Source organism: Hemicordylus capensis, chromosome 4 (assembly GCF_027244095.1).
Source record: "Hemicordylus capensis ecotype Gifberg chromosome 4, rHemCap1.1.pri, whole genome shotgun sequence".
Lineage (NCBI taxonomy): Eukaryota > Metazoa > Chordata > Lepidosauria > Squamata > Cordylidae > Hemicordylus > Hemicordylus capensis.
This window is the reverse complement of record NC_069660.1, coordinates 285,411,392-285,435,689: the sequence shown is the minus strand read 5'-3', so window position 1 is coordinate 285,435,689 and position 24,298 is coordinate 285,411,392. Positions and strand designations below refer to the sequence as shown.

The window sequence follows — 24,298 nt, the reverse complement described above, 5'->3', positions numbered from 1 at the left end:
CACCTATTATATAAATTATATATAATTATATAAATAGAATGTTAAATGCATATATCTTTCTGAGCTGGGAAATGCACATGTGAAAGTGTGTGTGTGTGTGTGTGTGTGTGTGTGTGTGTGTGTGAAAGTGCCTGAGTGGGTGCAGAGTATGTGATATTAATTGCTTAGGAGTGAAATAAAGGGTGTGCCGAGAATGCTTTGTTTTTCATCATGTCCTTACAATTCTTCTGTAGCAAAAACATGGAGAGGGAGAGAAGCCCAGGGGTCCTCTCAGCCCAGGAGTCCCAGGGCCCACTCCAACCTTGCAACACCCTTTTGCCCTTTGATTCTGTTAATGAAATGACCTTGATCCAGAATGTATTAAGTTGTATATTTATATCAAAAACTCCACATACTTTCCCAGGGATGCTTGCTTGGAGCCTACGTATTGTCTTTTATGGGCCACTTGAAGATCGTTTTATTCTCCCTGGTCTTTTAGAAATAATGGACAGCATCCAGACTAATGCTGTCCTTCCATTAGAATGTTTCATGTGCACAACAATTTCCCCCAGTCCTTCTTTCTCTCTGCTGATTTCAATGAATGTCCATGAGGGCCCTCTAACCCTCAGGGACATACTGGGGGTGATGGCACTGGAGAAAGCAGAGGGAAAGTAGGGGATCTGGAAAAATAGTTGTGTGCAGAGGATGTTCTACAATGAGATCAGGATTAGTCTGGATGCTGCCCAGTGTTTTTCACTGCTGTTTTAACTGCTGTTTTAGTGGTGTTTTAACCTGGGCACTTTCCAGATTAGACCCTGCAACGGGGTCACGGCGTATCTCTGAAGTGTACTTCCACACTTCCTGTGTTTTGACACCGCAGTCCCAACGCTGAAAGCAGAGTGCCATTTATATTTCCAATGTCTTGTTTTGAATTTAATCACTGCAATATAGTGCTATAATGTATATCCAGTGTAAAAAAGTTGCTGGTTTTTTCGGGTTTTTAGTTTTCGCGAGACTGCTCCCTGTGCTGGGCCTCTCACTATTTATGTTTTGGATGCGATTTGCCTGAAGGGAAGCATTCAACAGTTCCTGTGGTGCCCAAATGGCACTGTATGTGAGCCATTCTGCATATTTGTAAGTAGCCTAAAATTTTCCTTAATACATAAGATATAAATATATGTCAGTGAATACCTATACAATTGTCAGTCAGTTTTTTATTTGCTTTAAACCAAAGGTCAGCACAAAAGAATAAAAAGTCCAATTATACATACAAAATCTCTGCAAAAGTGACAAAATGTTCTACACGCATAGAAGATGATCACCCCAGCATTATACAGCCATAGAAAGTACATTTCTTGTGGATTTTTTCAGCAGCTACTACAAACATCACAGTCGTGTAAGACACATTTAATATAAAACTGTATGCCTTTTTCTTTTAAATTTCATTGTGGTTTCTAATGTTCCTATTGTAAACCTACACTGCAGATCAATTCTACAACAGAACAGCATAAGCTTTTCACTAAAAAGATCCCTAGCTTCTTCCAATTTCTGACCTTCCCGTTTCATAACAGAAGCTTATTTGATCATTTTGAGCTCCGAGGTTATTCCTGTGATTTTGGTTTTGGTAAAGGTGTGTGAATACAAAGTGAGATTGATCTCAAATGCAAGTCAGGTTCTATCAAGAGGCAGCCATTTCACTTAGCCAAAGCGCTAGGTTTTTTCACAAAGCTAACCAGCACCCTTGGAAACAAAAGCAAATGCAATTTTATAGCAACATTGGGTGTTGTTGTGGGATTTATGCTAAGGCTGGGATTTCAGAAAAACATGCTCAACAAATGCCACACAATTATGGAGCAACCTTCATCCATCCATCCATCTATCTAATTTTAAACTGTCTTATATAAAATCTCAGGGCGGTTTACAATTTAAAACAAAGAACTAAAACCTAAAAATTATGTAAAAACAAATTAAAATTACTATCAATAAAACTTTAAAACACCTCTCTTCTCTGGGAGGCTCACCAAAACCTGAGTCTGAGAATGTTTTGGTAGTCCACTCTACGACCTTTTGTCTGAATTGGTTTTAAAGGATGAGGTTAAGCTGTTATTTTAACCTTGATAGATGTAGAATCCAGAGGAAAGAGTTGTGGCAGACAAGGACAAGGCAGAATCGGGAATATTAATAGTTTAATGAAATAGATATTAACCACAGAGAGGCAAGTGCAGACGGCTTTCAATGCTCTTGCTGCTGGTTGTTTGTTAGCCCCATCTCTGCTCCAGGACTGGACTAAAGGTAACTAAAGCACCATTTAAAAGCTGGTGTTGGAGACATCTCCAGCAGTTCGTTTAATGAGTGGAGGCCACACCATCCATCAGGTTCAAGGTTTATTATCATGACATGCTGGGTAGAGGTGTGCAAACAGGTTCAACGTTGAACATGTTCGACATCGAACCATCCCGTTCAGTCCGACCCCGGACCGAACACCTCCCAACTGTTCGGGAGGTTTGAGGATATTTATTTATATATTATTACGTACCCCCTTTGGGGGAGTTGTTGGAGGCGGCGGGGTGTGTGTGTCTGCGGAGATTCCACCTCCCTCCGCCGGCCTCCCTTTATGCTGCCACCGGCCGTTCAACCAGCTCTTTGGCCCATTCGGGCCTTCCCCCTCCAGTGTGGTGGCCATTTTGGAGGTGCAATTGGCATCTGCCGAACGGCCGGTGGCAGCATAAAGGGAGGCCAGTGGGGGGAGGGGGGACCTCCACAGACCGCCCTGCCTCCTCCAACAACTCCCATAAAGGGGGTAAGGAATTTATTTATTTTTTTAAAGTTTGCGAACACTCCCCCCCCCGGACCGAACCGGGGGGTGGGGTTCGAGGGGGTGCCAGACTGAACTGGCCTGGTCCAGTTTGGGTCCAGTCCAGACTCAAACTGAACCAGGCCAGCCAGTTCCAGGCACACCCCAAATGCCGGCCGGGTGTCTGTACACCCAGTAGACTTTGCAAGAGTGCTTTATACAGTTACAGATCTTAACGCAAACATAGACCCACCAATTAGGGGCTTAGAGCAAACTGAACCAATCATAATAGAACAAAGTTTCAGCATTATGCAAAGTAAGGATTGTAAAGTTCCCACTATTCAGGAGCTTATAACATAACCAGTTACCAAATTACAGTAAAGATCAAACATCAGACCATACAGCTAGTAACATTGAGAGCATGCACCAATCACCATTTGCCAGCAGTTCTTAACCTCCAGTCTATATGTTGTCCCAATTCCTTCAATTCCCTCCAAATAGCATATTGATACATTATGTTACCATAGCAACCCTTGCAGCAGTACTGAAGTTCATAACTCACAGGCCTAGCTTAGATACTTGACTAGGCCCAAACCAGACCCAAATAAAGGTTTTTTTCATCACTGGCCTGGATCAAGGAATGGATAAACCAAAACAAACAAATAAACAAACAAACAAACAAACAAACCCCTACAACAGGAAAGGACTGTAGCATGGGGAAATATCTGAAACATACATTCCCCCCTACACCAATGTTCATAGCCCTATCTCTACTCATGTATAGCCCAGTCCTTGTGTGCATGTTCAAGTGTTTGTACACATGTACATATTTTTGTCTGAATGACTGTACACATGTTCATTTTAAAAGTAATCCTGAGTGCAGCCCATGTCAAGTGTGGGCTACAGATATGAAGTGTTTTACTGTATGTGCAGTGAACATAATGTGTGAATAACTGCATGTGCATACAGCTCTGTCTGTATGTACACTGCACACAGATTCTATTGCGCTGAACATAAAGTGGAAATAGTTCTATTGTCTGAATAGGGTTTAAGTTTTTAAAAGCCAGTATTCTGTTTATACAGAGCAAGAGCAAGGAGCTGGGAGTGGGTGCAAGAATGGAGGAGGGCAATGGACTCTCCCCAGTGATTATCCTCTGCAACCAGCCTTCACAAGCATATAGACTGCCCCCCAAAATGGAGGCCCCATTTAGCTATCATTAATAAGAATTGCTGTTATTTTCTCCTCCGTGAATTTATTATTATCCTTTTAAAGCCCTCTAAGCTAGTGGCCCTCACTAATACCAGCAGTGAATAGCTTGTGTGAAGGAGGTTTAGCTGTTCTGAACTTAATGCTAAACAGTTGCATTGGCTGTCCCTGAATGCTATTATTATAAGGTTGGGAGGGATCTCTCTATCCATTCCCTCTACACAGTTCCCATCCATTGTGTTCTCTCTCGCTCCGTCTCTCTATCAAAAAAAGAAAAAGAAAACAACTCCCCCACCAAGAAACAAACAAAAAACAAAACCAAAAAACCAATGCTCCAGTTTCACAAAACTATATAGAGGCAATTCCCACAAGCAGAAAAAAATTAGGCTAGGAGAGCCTAGCCCCATTATTTGCAGGCAAGCCCAGTGGTTTACAAGCAGCTAGCCCGCTTAAGTAGCTCGCCCCTTAGCCCAGGTTAGCGGAGCGAGTGCTCTGCTAACCCAGGTTAACGGATCGAGAATTGCTGCGGCGTGACTCTGTGCCGCAGCAACTCACGAGTACACCCCCGACCAGGAGGCTGAAAAGCAGCCTCCTAGCTCAGGGGTCTCTCCAGCATGCCCTGCGCACTCGCGCAGGGCATGCTGGAGCTTCTGGGGGCTGCTTGGCCCCTGATCCTCCCAGCCCCTGCCGGCTCCGTAACAGAACCGGCAATCAGGGCTCCCTCCCTGCTCATGTGCAGGGAGAGGGGGCTAAGCCGGCTCTCCCAGCTAACCCCTTAGAGGCTCTTCTCATGGATCGTGAGAAGAGCCTCATAGTCTCTCCTGCCAAGGAACATCCACCAACTCCTTGATCATTTTGATTGCTCTTCTCTGCACTTTTCTCAGCAATATGATATGCTTTTTGAAACTGAGCAACCAGACCTGTACAGTATTCCAAATGAGGCACCACCACCATAGATTTGAATAAAATCTGGTATGGGGTGTGTCTGATTGTGCTATGTGTTTAGGAAGTCAGACTGATGGGTATTAGCTAGAGCGGGGGCACAATTAAAGGCGGCCTAATAAAAAGCATATCCATTATTTGCTAAATGCCAAAACTAAATGCATATGCATTTTATTGCATTTATTACCAGCTGAATTGCATATGATCATTTTATTATATCTTGTTGCTTATTGCTTTGATATGATTGTTGTGTTTCATAGTGATGTAACGTGGATTGTCAAATATAATTGTTATTTTTGTCATTTCACTTGTGAATCTCTTTAAGTGCAATATCCATGGAAAACCAATATACAATTACGGTGACTACCAACCTACAAAGGCATTATTATATGGACTGTTTTATTTCCAGTCCCTTTCCTAATAATTGCACATGGACTTATTCGCTGATACATTGTGCAACATTCCGTCTGACTTGTAAAGAAACATGCACACAGACACAGTTGTGTGATGAATTGTTTCCAATGGCCGTCCATCACACAACTGCATTTGCACAATTCTTGCATCGTGCACAAGAGCACTCTTGTGTAACTGAGTGCATGTTCTGTTACAAGGCAGATGGAATGTCATACCATATGTCAGCCAGTTTTTCACTGATATTTTCACTGCCGTTTTTCACAATGGAGATTGATATTTTCATTGTACACTGTATCATGACCCCTGGAGCTCTCTCCTGCATATTCACAGCCCGCTCAAATCATAGGTACATAAACAAGCTGCCTTATACTGATTCAGACCATTGATCCCTCTAGCTCAGCATTGTCTACTTTGATATCTCACCTGCTCTCCAAGTTTCCAGACAAGACTCTTTCCCAGCCCTACCTACCTGGAGATGCCAGGGGTTGAACCTGGGACCTTCTGCATGCAAAGCAGATGCTTTACCACTGAGCTACAGACTTCTCCTAATGGCTCTTCTTAGCTTGTGATCCACTAAAATAAACACATCCAAAAGCCCTTAGTGTAATTGTGATATTGGGAATTTTTGATCCAATGTGTAGCATGCACTTACATTATACCTATTTTTGTTGCCTATTTATCCAGTTAAGACTTCCACTTTATTCCATGTTAATTAGAGAACTCATGGAGTACTGTGTGCAGTTCTGGGTGTCGCACTTTAAGAAAGATGGAGACAAATTGGAATGAGTACAGAGGATGGCAATGAAGATAGCCAAACAAAAACAAGCCCTATGAGGAAAGGTTGAAAGAGATGGTTACATTTAGCCTGGAGAAAGAAGACTGAGGGTGCGGTGTGGGGGGTGGGGGTGGGACATAATAGCACTCTTCAAATACGTAAAGGATGAAGAACATAGGAAGCTGCCTTCTGCTTAGTCAGACCCTTGGTCCATCTAGCTCAGTATTGTTTACACAGATTGGCAGTGGCTTCTCCAAGGTTTCAGGCAGAGGTCTCTCCCAGCCCTATCTTGGAGATGCAAGGGAGGGAACTTGTAACCTTCTGCATGCAAGCATGCAGATGCTCTTCCCAGAGCAGCCCTATCCCCTAAGGGGAATATCTTACAGTGCTCACACATGTAGTCTCCAATTCAAATTCAAACCAGGGTGGACCCTGCTTAGCGAATGTGACAATCCATGCTTGCTAGACCACAAGAACAGCACATAGAAGAAAGCAAATGCTTGCTCTTTGCTGCCCCAGAAGGCAGGACCAGATCTAATAGGCTTACATTACAAGGGAGATGGTAGGAGCAATTTGACAATGGAACCAATTACCTAGGGGGCATAGTAGGCTCTCTCTCATTGGGGATCTTCAAGCAGAGATTGGACAGCCATCTGTTGGAAATGCTCTAGGTCTGGATTTCCTGCATCAAGCAGGGGGTTGGACTAGATGGCCTGCAAGACCCCACTGACTCTATGTTCTATTATTCTCACCCTTTTTGAGGTCTTCCCAGTCTGCTTGGGGTTTCTCCATCCTGAAATTCTGTATAACTGGATGTCATCTAAAAACTGGCAACTTCACTATTCACTCCTCAGCAGTTCTACAGCAAGTTAAAAATCCCCTTTTAGTAACATGCATCACCTGGAAATACTTGACTGTAATGTATCATCAGATTGTAAAGGCACAGAAATTACATAGGGGGAAAATCACTCTGCAAACTGCAGATTTAAGGCAAAATGTTCAATTCAAAGGTCGTAAAACAATACCTGGAATGTCTATAAAGGCTTCTATTCTTCTTATGATTTCATGTCAGAGAGCAGAGTAGATCTTACTGTGCTGACTATTGAAGACATGAATGGTTTAATGTTTGCATTTTACTTTTGGTTTATCAGTTTTCCTAAGCTTCCATTTTAAGTCTGCTCTTCAGAGGGAGAAACATATATTTTTGCCACTGAATATTTCAGAAATGGAGCTACATCTCAGAACCCAGGAACTTTATATTACTAGCAGGCTTTGAAGCTAATATCAGCGGTTATTTTTTCAAACAGCTCTAAAGTTACAAGTTACACACACGGATTCACAAATTTGGGCTTAGCTCACTAGCCAGCCATTACTTGTGGACACCAGCAATCCCTTCTCTTCTGTTGAATCCTGCTGTTTCTCACAGCACTGGAAATGAGACTTCTGGGGAGAAGATCTGTTGGTGCTAGGAGTCCTGCTTGCCAGAGAGCTGGGGACACTTGCAAATGGCAAGTGGATTTGTAAATACCTATACAGTGTGTGTATATGCATGGCTACTGGGGGGGAAAAAATCCTCTCTACAATGCCTGACTGCTGCTGTTCACGGAGAAAAGTGACGCATACACAAACTGGTGGATTTATGCAATCCAGTAGCTGGAGGGATCAATTCAATTACTAGGGGTTACTTATACTCTGTGTGAATAAATATCACTGGAGCATAAAGTAAAAAGGTCAAATATTGTTAGATAGAATACAACACATCCCTCCCCTTTATAACAACCAGAATTCAATTGATTTAAAATCTGTTGACAGTCTTGAGGTCTTTAGGTGGTCTCCTGTCATGCACACTTCTCCTAATTCTTGGGGTCTCTGGCAAAGGAGATGTTAGTGATTTGTTTTCTGGTACAGAGGTTTGTCCATCACTTTCAACAGCCTCCCCTGTGAGGTCAAAACTGGAGGCAAGATCAAATTCCTCTCCAGTTTCTCTCTTGAGATCAGACTCCCTCCCCTCTTTTCTCATAATATACATGCTTGAAAGTCTCAAACTGTACAATTTCTTTCCATCACCCATTAGGATACAATATCCTTGGATTTCAATTATTTGTTTTGGCCCAGAATATCAGGAACATCCCTTTCTCACTTTATAAGGTAGCTGTACTCGAACAAAGTACCCCACCTGAAATGTTCACCGTTTCGCACCCCATTTCTGATCCACATACAATTTGTATTTTTGTTGCTTCTTCCCTACTCGATCATGAATCTTTGCATCCTCAGTGTGGGATGGCATGGAAAGTCCTATCAGTTGCTGCTACTGAGTATGTTTGGGGGTAGCTTTGCATCCTCTTAAGTAGTTCAAAATGTAATTTTCCTGCAGTAGAATGAGGAGTAGTTTGATAAACAAATGGAGTTTCATGGATTGCCTCTTTCTAGGGTTGCTGTTGCATAGTAGCCAGTTGTAAACTTTCTATCACTGATCTGTTCATTCTTTCCACTAAGCCATTCCCTTGAGGATGGGACAAGGAAATAGTCTTGTGTTTTATCCCATGGTTGTGCAAATATCGCTCCATTTCAGATGAGGTAAGCTGTGTCCCATTGTCAGTCACTAGTTCTTTAGGAAGACCTTCTGTTGCAAAAACTGGAGCCATGAACTGGATCACCTTGTTTGTAGTAATGTTGTCAACAAATGAAACTTTTGGCCACCTGGAATAGTAATCCACCATTACTATAACAGATCTTTGTTTTGTGGGTTGGTTATCAAAAGGCCCCATTACATCCAGAGCAAGTTTTTCCCATGGACCATTGGGATACTCTACTGGAGTCAAGAGGTGGTAAAAGTCTTCTGCGATTTGTCACATATAGAACAAGTCATACAGTGCCTGTATTTTCAATGTGTTTATCTATACCTGGCCACCAAATACTTTCTCTGATTTGCCTTTTAGTCGAGCTCATGCCCAGGTGGTCTCAACACCAGCTTGTTGAGAAGGGACAGCTCACTTGCTACATGCATGTATGGCTGAAGATGTTCAGGTACCTTGTTTTTGCATGACCATCCATTAGTTATGTAAGGTTTAAGCTGAGTAAGCACTTAATCAGCACGGAGGGCTGCTTTCCATTCAGAAGATGTGATCACTCCATTAGTGGATGCAGCTGTTTGAGTAGTTATTACTCCTCCATCCTCTTCTTTTGGGATCTCCTCTTGGCCTGGATGGAACTGGAAGTTTTGATAAACAATCTGCAATTCTGTTACGAATACCTGGCAGATATTCCACCTGGATATCAAAGTCCATAAGTCTGGTGATTCATTTGGCTACTCTTGGGGTTGCTCAACTAAATCCCCGAGTAGTAAATAAAGCAGATAAGGATTTTTGGTCTGACCATAAAGTGAATTCTCTGCCCACAAGTAAGTCCTGAAGTGCCTCACCACTCAGAAATGTGCTAGAGCTTCTTTTTCAATGACATAATACATCTTCTTTGATGCAGTAAGCACTCTGGAAGCAAATATAACTGTAACTTCCCTGTCCCCTTTTTCCTGGGTCAAGACAGCAACTAAACCATATTCAGAAGTATCAGTGGTTACAATAATCTGTCTGCTGGTGTCAAAAGAAGTGAGAGCAGGGGTTTCACCAATGGCCAATTTGATAGTCTGAAAACTAGCCTTGCAGGATGCATCCCAGTTAAATGCTACATTCTTTTTTAAAAGAAGACACAATGGAGCAACTTTGGAGGCAAATTGTCTCACAGATTTAGTAATGCTCGCAGAATTCTAAAAATCAGCGGAAAAGTGTATCCTTGTTGTGTGGCTCTGGTGCTTCCCGAATAGGTTTCACCAATTCTATTTTGGTATATATGCCACTCTGAGATGTTAAGGTTGTAACCATGATTGGGTTGGGGAGAGTAAGTGGATGGGGGAAAGCAGGGATGAACCTACCTTCCCCTAGATGATTGATGATCTATCACACACTCACACTATCTGTGCTGCTCTGAGTCCCGACTTCCAGGAATCCCAAAATGTATTGTGTGAGCAGCGTGGTGCATTTGGGGATTCCTTTGTTAAGTCAGGTGCTCTAGGCACCCAACTCTGTGTCTGCTCGGGCTGTATGCAGCCCAAACACACATGCAACCCCATACCAGGGGTAAAGGGCATGCTTGTGCTTAACCCAGGTTAAAGCCCAGACTTAAATGGACTTTTGGGGCAGCCAGTGCCAGGAGTGGCCTCAATCCCGGCGCATCAGACAGGCAGCCAAACCAGCCAAGGCTGCTCAAGTCTGGATTTGGCTGCTCATGTGAACAGCCTTGTTTGGTGACCCAAAAACATCACCAAGAGTGTGCAAAACTGACATTTCTCTGCAGAGATATTAAGTCTATGTTATCAGAATTTTCTTAAGACTTATGTCAATTTAGCATCATGCTCTTCAATGGTTTTGCCACACACTAATATGTTATCCTGAAAGTAAGTGATGCCATCTGTAGCCCCCCAAATTGCATGCATCATTCTTTGAAATACTGAAGCTGAGGAGGCTAATCCAAAGGGTAGTGTTTTGAATTGAAAAAGACACCATGGGGTAATGAAGGTTGTGAATTTGTGAGAACATTTGAGCAGAGGAATTTGATGATAAGCTGAAGACAAGGCCAAAGTTGTGAACATGGAGGCCTCTTTCAGAGTAAGAAGCATTTCATTGATACTGGGTAATGGATGGCAATCCACTACCATGTTGGAGTTCACATCTCTTAAATCTGTTGGAAGTGAAGGACTCTGCGCTGTCTCATGTCTGAATGACAGAGGGGAACAAATTAGTGAGTCAGAGAGCTAGAGGGGTCAAGACATTGGTTATCCCTTTTCTACTGCTCTGACACTATCCCTTTGATATGTAGATTGCTACTCTCAGGGACTTCCTTCCTTCCTGCCTCTTCCTCTTCCCTTTTCTTCTCCCTTGCAACACACACACTCCTCTCTCCCTGGACCATGTGTGCAGAGATGCAGAAAACATCCCTCTGCATCCAGCTAGCTAGCTAGATTAGAGATCCTATCTCTCCACTTTCCTATCTAGAATGGAGTTCTCCAATAAAGACTCCTTATATTGATTTGAAACTATGAACTGGCTCCAAGTTTCTTTTACTCTCAGCATACATGCATGCCTAGGCAGACTCTGCTGTGTTTTGCCTCTGTGCACTCTGCTGTAATAGAAAGGTATCTCTTAACAGAGAGAATTCCCAACAAAATCTACGCACATTTTAAGTGTACCATTTGATTTTTGCACAAGAACAATGGGAGAGACCCATTCTGATGAATCAGCAGGTTCTATGATGTCAGCATGCCGTATTCTTAAGAGCTCCTCTTTAAGTGGTTGGTGTAATGCTAAGGGTACGTCCCTCGCTTTGTGTTGTAAAGGTATTGCATTTGCCTTCAACTGACTTTTATGTTTGAAATGTTTGGCAGTGCCAGGAGTATCAGCAAAAATACCAAAGAAATCAGATCAGTGTATGGATGCTCCATTATCTGTAATATGGGTTCCATGCTATTTGGGTCTAACACGATCCATATATTTTTTCTGATGTTTCCAGCCCAATATTGAGACTCCTTTTTGTGACACATACACTTTCCCTTCTGCAGTACATCCTTTGTATTCCAGGACAACATTGATGTATCCATTTATGGGATAGGGGGCCCTCCATAACTCCGTAGGTGGGTGTCTGAAGGCTACAGGTTCAGATCTGACATAGTAAGGAGTTTCTTGTAAAGCAGATGGGAAATGATAGTGTACGGAGAACCAGAACCAGCCATCATCAGCATTTTGTGGCCATTAAGTTTAACTTGAGAGTGTGGAGAAGCAGCCTCTAAGTCTGTTACACTTAAAACACTGTGAAGCAGTGGTTCATCTGCCTCATCCTTATCATTTGATGAATCAGTAATGGAGTGGAGAGCAGATCTGCAAACCGTAGCAAAGTGTCCCATTTTATTGCACCTGTTGCAAGTGACCTTCCATGCAGGACAGAGCAAAATCTGCTGTGTGGGCAGAGTGCTGCCACTTTCTGGGCCAGTGCCATATGAGATTGGGATTGGAAGGATTTAGACTGAACAGCCTGGATTTCAGGAGGTTGGTTTTGGGGTACCAAAGAGAGCAATTTGGCACACTGAAGAGGATCATAGGAAGCTGCCATATACTGAGTCAGACCACTGGTCCATCTAGCTTAGTATTGTCTACCCCGACTGGCAGCAGCTTCTCCAAAGTTGCAACCAGAAATCTCTCTCAGCCCTATCTTGGAGATGCCAGGGAGGGAACTTGGAACCTTCTGCATGCAAGCATGCAGATGCTCTTCCCAGCGCGGCTCTATCCCCTAAGGGGAATAGCTTACAGTGCTCACGCATGTAGTCTCCCATTCATATGCAACCAGGGCAGACCCTGCTTAGCAAAGGGGACAAGTTATGCTTGCTACCTAGAGACCAGCTCTCCTCTAAAGAGCATTTTCCACCCTCCTAGCCATCTCTATAACTTTGTCCAAGATAAGCTTCCACTCCAGTAGCAGTTTTTTAATGCAGTTTGGAGCAGTTTGTTTTCATACAAATCTGATCCCTGATCAGTTCATCAGTAAAGTTGGCAAACTCACAGGTTACACTGAAGGCATACAATGCTGTGGCTGACATATTGATCGATAGATTCACTAGGCAACTGGGATCTAGAATAGAACTTGTAATATTCAGCAATCACATTTAAAGTAGGGTTGAAATGATCATCTAAGGTTTGAAGAGCAGTTTCATAAGGGCTGGAGTCCCCTTTCAAGTTGGTAAGAAAGGGCAAATGAGTATATATTCTTTGGCCTTCAGGGCCAAAGATATTGAAGCAATATAGCCTTTTGCTTTGCTGGAGTAAAATCAGGGGCAGGGGCGTATCTAGGGTAGGGCAGGCAGGGCACGTGCCCCGGGCGCCACTTGAAGGGGGGCACAATTTCTCAAAATAAAAATAAAAACCGCCACCAAAAACAAAATGGCCACCGCGCATGCTCAAATGGCCTCTGGGAGGCCCTAGGCTATGCCAGGCCTTGCAGAGGCCATTTGAGCATGTGCGGTGGCAATTTTGTTTTCAGCGGCCATTTAAAAAAAAAAAACCAATTATTTTAAAAAATGGCCACTGCACATGCTCAAATGGTCCCTGTGATGCCCCAGAGGCCTGTGGAGGGAGGGGTAATCTTTTCAGCCCCCCCCCCCCCATGGGCTCTAGGAAGCACCCCAAAGGGGCTACAGGTAAAAAAAAAAATTAAAATTTAATATAATATAAGTCACTGTACACATATTCAGTTTGGCACTATGTACAGAGAATCAGGGTTGTGAATACTGAGCTGAAGCTTATGATCTAGGATTGTATTCATATGTTCTTACTTTGCTTCTTGTGATAAGTGTGTATGTATGTATGTATTTGTTTATTTCGGCCCAAGGCCAGCATAAATACAAGAAAAAGAAGGGAAACAACAACAAAAACTTGTGATAAGTGAGTTAAATGTGATAATATGGCTATTAATGGTGAGTTTATCTTTGAATCAGTGTGAAATTCTTAGTATTAAGGCCCACTGGGAGCTTCTTGCTCTCTTTTTCTCATTTTAACTGTCTGAAATACTAGAATATATTCCAAGCAGTGCCACAGTTTACTCTGCATATCCTTTAATTATTTTCAGAGTATCTGGGAAAAGCCAAATTCTCCATTTATTTTCAGAGGCGTATCTAGGGAAAATAACGCCTAGGGCAAGCACTGAAATTGCGCCCCCCTGTCCAAACATCTGACACCCATCTTTCAGATAACTTTACTATAATATCAGCTCAAAAATACAAGTCAAGCTCGTTAATCTTTTAATATTTCAAAAACTATTTAGCAGTGGACGTAGCCAGACCAAAAAATGCTGGAAAACTACAAATTTCAGTATTCTGGGGCTCATGAAATACCCAAATACTATGTGGAGGTGTACTTGGGAAACTAAACAGAAATGCCTGTCTAATTCTCTACTATGCATTGTAGCATCACTATTACATAAGTTTTAAAAATAAATGGAGAATTTGGCTTTTCCCAGATACTCTGAAAATAGTTAAATGATATGCAGAGTAAACTGTGTCACTGCTTAGAATATATTTTAGTATTTCAGAAAGACAGTTAAAATGAGAGAAAGAGAGAATGAAACTCCCAGTGGGTCTTAATCCTAAGGATTTCACACTGATTCAAAGACAAACTCACCATTAATAGCCATATAATTAAGACATCACATTTAACTCACTTATCACAAGAAGCAAAGTAAGAGCAAATGAATACAATCCTAGCTCATAAGCTTCAGTTCAGTATTCACAAGCCCTGATTCTCTGTACATAGTGCCAATCTGAATATGTGTACAGTGACATATTATATTATTATTTTTTAAATTTTTTTACCTGTAACCCCTTTGGGGGGCTTCCTAAAGGCTGTGGGGGGTTCTGCAAAGTCCCCCCCCCGCTGGCCTCTAGGGCCTCGCAGGGACCATTTGAGCATGTGTGGTGGCCATTTTAAAAAAATATTTGGGTTTTTAAAAAATGGCATCTGAAAACAAAATGGCCACCGTACATACTCAAATGGCCTCCGCGAGGCCTGGCATGGTCTAGGGCAGGCATCCCCAAACTGCGGCCCTCCAGATGTTGCTGAACTACAACTCCCAGCATACCCAGCGACAATAAATTGTGGCTAGGGATGCTGGGAGTTGTAGTTCAGCAACATCTGGAGGGCCGCAGTTTGGGGATGCCTGGTCTAGGGCCTCACAGAGGCCATTTGAGCATGCATGGTGGCCATTTTGTTTTCGGTGGCCATTTTTTAAATAAAATTATTTTTAAAATGGCGCCCCCCTTCAAGTGGTGCATGGGGTACGTGCCCTGCCTGCCTCACCCTAGATACGCCCCTGTTTATTTTTAAAACTTATGTAATAGTGATGCTACAGTGCATAGTAGACAATTAGACAGACACTTCTGTTTAGTTTCCCAAGTACACCTCCACATAGTATTTGGGTATTTCATGAGCCCCAGCATACTGAAATTTGTAGTTTTCCAGCATTTTTTGGTCTGGCTACGTCCACTGCTAAATAGTTTTTGAAATTTTTAACGATTAGCGAGCTTGACTTGTATTTTTGAGCTGATATTATAGTAAAGTTATCTGAAAGATGGGTGTCATATGTTTGGACAGGGGGGCACAATTTCAGTGCTTGCCCTAGGCGCTATTTCCCCTAGATACGCCTCTGATCAGGGGTCTCTATAGTGAGGAGGTAATTGCAGAAACAGGATCTCCATTGTTTCCAGAGAAGAACCGGTTCTCCTGGGGTGGACCTGATGGTGGGATCTGAGTCGTGCTGCAGTGGACATCCAGTGAACAACAGAGTAGGAAAAAGTACTTCCAGGGGTTGTGCAGGCCAGAAAGCTGGATAAAACATCATCATCAGTAATAGTAGAAAGCAACAATCCAGGAACGTAGGCCCAGTAATGCAGTGAAATGAAGATGCAGGAACCTTCACAAGCTTTGCAGGCTCACATGTATAGGTGGTTCAAAATCTCACCACCAAATTCTTTATAACTGCTTGCCTCTTAAACACAAAGCAATCTTATGTTTGCTTAACTTTATTCAGCAACAACTCAATTTTTCTCCTCCTTTCCTTCTCTTTCCTTTCTGACTCCACCCCCCCCCAGTTTCTACAGGATCCCCACTGGGACAAACTTCTAATTAACAAAACAAAATATTGTCAGATAAAATACAACACAGGGTCCAAGAAGTCTTGTAAGAGATGGTTATTGCTTAAAGCGATGTAATGTGGATCAGCCAGCTCTCAGAAGGCAAGTACGATAGATTGCCTACTCATGCATGTTTCTCTTTATATATTTTAAATTGATTGCACTCCTTGAGCAGCTTTTTCTTATACCAATTATAACGCTCAGGGCAGCCATACCTAACAGTGAGCTTCCAAGTTAAATAAGCCAGTAAGTGCATACACATTTATGTTTCTCTGGGTAATCATGACCCCTCTATACCATTGTGCAGTAAATGCTGTAGCTGTCAGTGATATAATACAGACGCAAGTCCCTCCAATCAAAGAAAGCTGTGCAGTGAACATGCAATCATACTGGTCTTGAAATAAAATCAACATAGAAATATATATATTACAGTAACTTAAAAATAACAGGAAAATGGCAGCTGACCATAATCTCCAAGCAAGTAAAATGGTATGCATTTCGGAATCAAATAAGTTGCCTACTACCATCAATATGGTTTCCATCAGCTACACACACACACACACACACACACACACACTTTTCTTCTTCTTCCCCTATGGAATGAGGCACACACACAACTGTTAAGTCAAAAGATATTCAGACCTGTGAGTTATTACAGCAAATATCCATAATAAAGTTAATAGAGGATCATCAGGTACATGTGAGCGCTCTTGGCAGATAGTATTGACAAAATTGTCTGACTCTGAACTGCTCACTGTTTGGTTTTTGTATTCATTAATAAATTCAGCATGCAACTAATCAGGCCTAGATATCGCCAGTGTTGTAAACGTGAGTCTGGGCTGCACCACCAAACTGCAGAAAGGGACTCCCATAACTGAATGTTCTTCCATGTGAAACAAAGACAACTTTCTAGGCTAGCCTTCTCCCTACCATGCAAGTTTTTTATGTACAAATAATTTCAGGGGGATGGAGCAGCATTCATTCATTTGAGCACCCACCTGCAGGCCGAAGTGGTATAGCCCAAATGCAGGTTTACCACCTTGGTGTGGGTCAAATTAGACATGACAGTGGCAGACCAAACTTGGCTTTTACAGAAGTTTTATGACACCGTGGCTGAAATGGAGGCAATTGTAAGCACAGCATGGTGGGAAGCAGGAGCTGGCCCCTGCCCAAATCCTTTGCCCTGAAACTGCTGTTCCTCAGTCATTTTTCTTCTGGCAGGGATTACCTCCAGTTCCACCACTCCTCTGGGGAGAAAAATCCAACTGGAAGACAGCAGTTCTAAAGAAAGAAAGAAATCACAGGTGGGTGAACACCCAGAACTACTACACATCCAGAATTGCCTTGAGGACCAGATTCTAGTTACAACTTACAGTGAGTTCAGTATAGAGGTTATTGGTTTTGCAGATCTAAGAGTGCTGATATGAGAACTGTGAATGATCTCTGCTAATCCTTGCTGACTGAGCAGAGGCACTTTTAAAAGCAGGGAACTCTAATATTTAGCAGGGAGAGAGCGACTGCCCCTGTTCAGCCCAGCATAGCACCTCTCCCATGCTTGTTGCTCATGTTTGTGTGTGTGTGTGTGTGTGTGCAAAATTATGCATGGTGTGGAGAAAGTGGATAGAGAGAAAATTTTCTCCCTCTCCCATAATACTAGAACCAGGAGTCATCCTATGAAATTGACTGCCAGGAAATTTAGGTCCATCAAATTGAAGTAATTTGTCACACAACGCATAATCAACTTGTGGAATTTTCTGCCACAAGATGTGGTGACAGCCAACAACCTGGATGGCTCTAAAATGGGTTTGGATAACTTCATGGAAGAGAGGTCTATCAACGGCTACTAGTCGGAGGGCTGTAGGCCACCTCCAGCTTCAGAGGCAGGCCTCTGAATACCAGTTTCAGGGGAGTAACAGCAAGAGAGCGGGCCAGCCCTCAACTCCAGCCTATAGGTTCCCTGGAGCATCTGATGGGCCACTGTGTAAAACAGGATGCTCCGATGCTGTACTAGATGGGCCTTGGGCCTGATCCAGCAGGGCTGTTTTTATGTTCTTGTGTGTCTGTGTCCATCTGTCTATTTCTTTTTAGGCAAGCATGTCACCATTTTGGAATTTTGTCTTTCATCTGTTTGTAGAAGGGTTGACTTTGTCTCTTGCTGCTGTAAGGTATGGACTGCCTCTTATAACAGACTTTTCACAAATGTGGTCCAGTAAGGGAGGACTATTGCCTCCATAGCCTGCTAGTGGGCTTCTTGGAAGCATTTGGCCAATCACCGTGGGAAGCAGGATGATGCACTAAATGGGCCTTTAGTCTGATCAGGGCTTCTGGCAGTGTTGGCTTGGCCTCTGGAATGGCTGAGGATCATTTTTATTGCCAGCACACAGCATATTTTACTTCACCTATCCCAAGGCAACACGATGTAGTAATCTCACTAAACTCTGTCCCACTTTTCCTATGTACTTCTACTACCGTTGAGATTCATCTAGATCACCTTGACAGCTGAGTTATTCTCTGGGCCAGCCCAGATGTCACATGGAGCCTCAGTTAAGGCTGGGCTCTGCATCAAATATCTTAGCCTTGGCTGCATGTTCTCTGTCCTACCATCCCTGCATGAGTGTTGACTTCCTATCTAGCCTACCTGCTTCAAATGCTGAGATCCTTAACTTACTTCAAACCTTAATTGCAGATCTCAGCATATTTGAAGTAAACAAACCAACCAAGATTGGTTGGTTCAGACAGACAGACAGCCTTGGTTAATTTTAACCTAGATAGGAAGTGGATACTCACATGAGGTTGGGAGTGGAGAACACATGCACTCGAGGTTCAGAGATATTGCATGGAGCCTGGCTTTAACTGAGGTTCCAGACAAATTTGGACATAACATGAAACCAGAGTTAAACGTGGCAAAGGTTATCGCTCCATTACGTCCGAATTCATGCAACTGCCATTTTGCAGTAAAAGCAACCTGTAGTTTGCCTTGCCAAACTCCAGTCTGGACCTTCGTTTTGCAGTAAGGTTCACCGCCAAGACCAGAGGTTTGGCTGCTGAAGTGCTACATCTGAACGTGGACGGTGCCATAACCACGATTCTGTGAGGTTTTTGAAACCGCAATCATAGAGACGCTGGCACAGACCCACCTGGGATTGTGGGTCCATGCCTGTGGCACTTCTCGCTGGCCACTTCTCCAAGCACCAGGCCCGCCCCTCCTATCTCCGATGCAGCTATGCGGTTGCCCAGCAACAGAGATGACACTGAGCCGAGTCTCACAATCAGTGAGACCTAGTTTTGGAGAGTTAGCGGGGAGAGTGGGCGGAGTGCTCACTCCGCAAACCCAGTTTTAGGGGAGGGGTACTTAAGCGGGTTAACCGCCTGGGAGCCACCGGGCTTGCCTGTGAGCCCGGTGGCTCCCACGATCAGGCAAAATCGGGCTAGGCTCCCCTAGCCCAATTTTGCCTGATTGTGGGAATAGCCCCACTATGTTCCATCCAAAACTTGTCAGAATATCAAGCGGCAAAGTAGCACAGGGGTATTCTCTCTCCCCACTTTGTCCTTTGCTCCTCCCTCTTGGCAAGCAGGGGGGAAAGGGGAAGAGATGACAAGATGGGCAGGAAGTGCTTCACTCCCTGAGAATATAGTGACAATGATGTATGTTCACAAGCACAAACACTCCAGGTGGCAACATAAGCAGGTCACCATGGGAACATTTGAAAGGGTGGGTGGATTTAAAAGACAACTCCAACCAGTGATTCTTGGACAGCCAATTTCTATTTGTTTCACAAATAAGTTGGGGAACGTCCTTTGGGGACGTTTGCACTCCCTAGGCTTACACATGAGAAGGGCCAGGCAGTAGGATCAGCATTGCCAGCACACAGAGGAGTGATTCCTCATATGTGATAATGATGGATTCTGATTCCAAGTGGACCAATCACTCATGAGAGTGTACAGTCATGGGGACACCCCCTCACAACTCATGAGGAGAACCGTCTGTGGGGACCAGGGTGTCATGCAGAATCTCTAATAATGTGTGATGACAAAACAACCCCTTTCCCCACATACAGCTCTCTCATGAGAGTGTCAGACCATGGGGGCTCTATATCGAGCCAGGTTGTTCTGTGCAGGAAAGCCACGGGGAAGGGTACCCCAGCAATTGCTCTCCTTTTCTTGATGACTGCCACCACATAGATGTCAAAGCATATCCCCTGCCAGTCCTTCCACCCATGTGGACATGTGACACCCTTGCTTGTGCCCTGAAATGGCAACCCTGCTTTCCTGAGGTCATGGGAAATTTGGGCTCCCCTCTCCTGTGATTTCCCACGGCAGCAGATCTGCATACAGCACGATGGCCTCACTCAGGAATTTTGAAAGGGAGTAAAGATCCATCCCCACACATGGTATTCCCCCGTCTGCACATGCGGCTAGGCTCGGACAAGTGGAGTGTCACAATCTCCTTTGTGTCCATGCAAAGCTTCCTAGGTCACAGTGGGACAGACCCCCTAGGATCCTTCGCCTTCCCTCATATTCATATCCCCTCCTGGGAAGTCATCATGTTCCCTTCGCTTTCCTGAATAACATGGAAATAGTGCCCCCCCAGATCCCCCCCCCCAATTGTGCTTGTGTGGGACAGTTTTGTATTGGGGCTTTTAGGAGGTGGGCAGTACAATTGCTGTCAGAAGAAGCACTGTCATGGTATTGCTTTTATTTTATTCTATCTATCTATCTATCTATCTATCTATCTATCTATCTATCATATTTCCATACTGCCTGATATGTACCTCTCTAGGCGGTGTACAAAATTTAAAATATTTAAAAGTCATAAATTAAAATACATGACAATAAAAACAAGAGAATAAAATAGTTATTAAAGCAAAATTTTAAAATTATCAAATAATTTTAATTTTAAAGAATAAAAAGCCTGCAAAAACAGGAGAGTCTTGAGGTTCTTCCTGAAAACAAACAGAGAAGGAGATGCTCTTATTTCAGTCGGGAGCATATTGCAAAGCCCCAAGGCAGCCACAGAGAAAGCCCAGTCATGGGCTACCACCAAACAATCTGGTAGCATCCGTAACCGGACCTCTCCAGAAGACTGTAATGTGTGGCAGGGTTTATGACAAAGAAGGCGCTATCTTAAATATCCTGGACATAAGCTGTTAAGGGCTTTATAGGTAAGAACCAGCACTTTGTATTTCACCCGGAAGCATATTGGCAGCCAGTGCAGTTCTTTCAAAATTGGTGTTATGTGGTCCCTTCATATTGCCCCAGAGACCAATCTGGCTGCCGCAATCTGTACGAATTGTAGTTTCCAGACTACGTACAAAGGCAGCCCCACGTAGAGCGCATTACAGTAGTCACGCCTGGAGGTTACCAGCATATGTACCACTGTTGTTAGGTCATTCACCTCTAGAAATGGACATTGCTGATGTATCAGCCAAAGCTGAAGCTGATAAAAAGTGCTCCTGGCCACCGCCTCAACCCGAGAAACCAGGAAGAGCTTTGGTCCAGGAGATTTAAATACCCTTAAGGGATTTAAATGCCCTTTCCATACCAAGGGCGGGCAGATCATTCTGAAAAGGCATGATAGTGCTCAGGACGCCCCTTTCGAGATCGTGGCCAATCACAGCTGCTCTGCTGATGCGTTGCCCATAGTCTGGCTACAGTGCTTGCTGGGATACAGCTTCGGTGGCCAAGAGCAGGGAGGGGCCACCCTGCCCTGAAACCGGAGGCTGCTGAACCATGGTTGGACGAACGTCTGCAATGCAATTTATGGTTTCAGATTGAAACCGCGGGTTCGTCTACTTCCAGTTTCACATTATGTACAAATGCGGCCTCATCCAGCTGCCTGAGAACAACTTCAAAGGCATTAGTGGGTAACTTGATGTCCATATATTCCGCTCTTTCCCCTGCTTAATCAATCATAAAACCACAGGTGCAACTTTCTTGCAAGTCCTTTGCTATTTTTCTTTTGGGAGGGAGAAAAAGACTGGTAGGTTTTGAAAGAAATGCCACTCTTTTATTGCTTGCGTGCTACAGCAATATTAAAAGTAAACCAGCCAGTGGTTGCATTGAAAGAAAATGTATATAAATGAAAAGCAGACTAGTGAACAATAACTCAAAGAATCCACATCATGAAAAGCTTAAAGGGACACTGTCAAGTTGATTTAGGTCAACATTTCTAGGTTTTGTTAAATAGGAACAATGCAAAAGTTTCTGTCAAGTAGTTTTTCTCATCTGAAATGTCAGTGAAATAAATCTCTAGTTTCCATGTATTTATCCAGTTTCCATATTTGTAGTCTTACCACTGGATACATCTCTTTAAACATGACCACCAAGAAATGAAGCTGGGTGCAAAGTAGCGAATGGAACAATTAGGTGATGATGACCACTACAAATTCAAACTCATTTAAAACCAGTGTAATAGAGGTGGGTTTCCTTTACATGGCAATCCATGTCTTTCAAGAAGGCATGGGTTCCCAACCTTGGACCCCCAGATGTTGTTGGACTACAACTCCCATCGTCCCTAGCTGTAACGCCATTGTGACTGGGGCGATGCGAAATGTAGTTCAACAACATGTGGGGACCCAAGGTTTAGCATTAGGGATAAATCTGTAGTGGGATTTATTTTACAAAACTGCTCCATTTCAGTTCATAGGATTCTTGTGGTTCTGCTTTCTTATACCTTTCATTAAGCCTCACAACAGCTCATAACTTGAAGAGCGGATGACTTTGCCAAATATAATCCATGTCCCTTACACTCAGGGACTTTTGAGTCATGCTTGTAGTTCAGCTGCAGTTTAGTCTGCCAGCAACACACAACATTTTTGGTATGAGGATATGGCATGGTGAAAGGACATTTAGGAACAATATGAAGCTGCCATCAACTGAATCAGACCATTGCTCCAGCTTTCCTGATCCTGGTTAATCTTACTGGCAGAGGCTTGCCAAAGGTCTCAGGCAGAGGTTCTTTTGAATTGGTAACAATTCCCAGACTGTTTGCAAAGCTGCACTCAAATACTGAACCTTACTACAGATCAGAAAAGGAAGTGGCATAGGTTCTCTGATAAGTAGTTTGGTTAAACTCTGATTGACATTGTTCATGTTGTGTGGGAATTTGTCCTTGCATGTGTAAGTCAGTCGTGTGCTTGCCTCTGGCAGGGCCCTTCTACAATATTTTTGGTGCATTTGTCGTAGAGTTGCTATGCCCCCCGAAATTCTGGGTTTCACCCGGATTTTAAGCATCTCACCCAGATTGCTTAGCCCACCCAGATTCATCCAGATCTCAGCTTTCTAGCTTTCTTTCTTTCTTTCTTTCTTTCTTTCTTTCTTTCTTTCTTTCTTTCTTTCTTTCTTTCTTTCAAAAAAAAAGCTAAACTTTAGCCCTTGTAGAAGCAGAATTATGGAGCAAAACATGCAGTCACTATTCTGCTCAAAAATTATTCTCAGGCCAATATGCAAATTAGGCACCCGGATTTGGAAAGCCAGAATATGGCAACCCTAATTTGTAGAGAACCCCATATCCCTTCAGTCCACAATGCACAACTTTTGGGCTGGGTCTTAGATTTCTTTCAGGTGCAGCAAGAAGAGAGAGCCTCATTTATCTCAAAAAACAAACACACACACACACACACACACACAAACAAGGGCAGCTCAAAGGAGGGGGGAGCACCTCTCAGACAAGCAGTTTGCCTCCCTTCTGTTTCAAAAATCTAATATGTGGCATACACAACTCACCCACCCATAAATGCACTTTGCCCCTTCTGTGCCCCCCTCAATTTTTTTCTGGTGCTGCCACTGAACGTTAGAGAGCTTTTGAGTGGGTGAGCGGGAGGAGGTTCCTCTTCTCCTGCAAGAACTAGAGCATGATTAGGGTCATTCTTCCTGATAGTATTTGAAGTAACTCAGACCAACTCAGTGACGATCTCCAAGGGAAGTTGAACAAAAGCAAAGATAACAATTACAGCTACAAGAATGAAATGTAGCACAAAAATGAATTAAACCTAAAGTGCTCCCAGAGAGAGCAAGAATGAGCTCTTTATCTTGCCTAGGTTGTCAGCAAATATCTCACTGGTAAGGAAAGTGGAAGGCATTTAAATGCATTCTAAACTAGACATCCCTGCAGACTCATAAGACATACACCTCGTAACTCAAGTTACTCATAGGCAGAAGCCCCAGAACATAAAATCAAGCAGTATCTCTATCTTTTAAAACAATTCTTTCAAATAATTGCTTTTACATTCTTTCTGGACTGAGACATGGGGAAGATTCTGAAAACCAGGGCCGGCGTGAACCAGTGGCTAAACTGTTGTACTTATGTTCAGTGCCCATGTATTCTTTCTCTGGGCCTGATACATGCCAGGGGGCCACTTCCTCCTCCCTGATTGGTTCCAGAAAATCTCACGAGACCTTACAAGATCTGGACACTCCTCATACATCCACAGTTATAGGGAAATAAGTCTGCATCAACAA

At 43.3% G+C, this 24,298-nt stretch overlaps 1 protein-coding gene across 1 annotated transcript in view; it reads left to right on the top strand.

Annotated features, from left to right (window-relative positions):
* The first annotated feature begins 2,763 nt into the window (after positions 1–2,763).
* NIPAL2 (NIPA like domain containing 2) overlaps positions 2,764–24,298 on the top strand; it is a 162,715-nt gene continuing 141,180 nt past the window's right edge. The window contains exons 1-3 of the mRNA XM_053313702.1: positions 2,764–2,779; positions 15,797–15,940; positions 17,060–17,142. Of these exons, the coding sequence (XP_053169677.1) occupies positions 15,916–15,940; positions 17,060–17,142 (108 nt within the window). The 5' untranslated portion in view covers positions 2,764–2,779; positions 15,797–15,915. The remainder of the gene's footprint in view (positions 2,780–15,796; positions 15,941–17,059; positions 17,143–24,298) is intronic.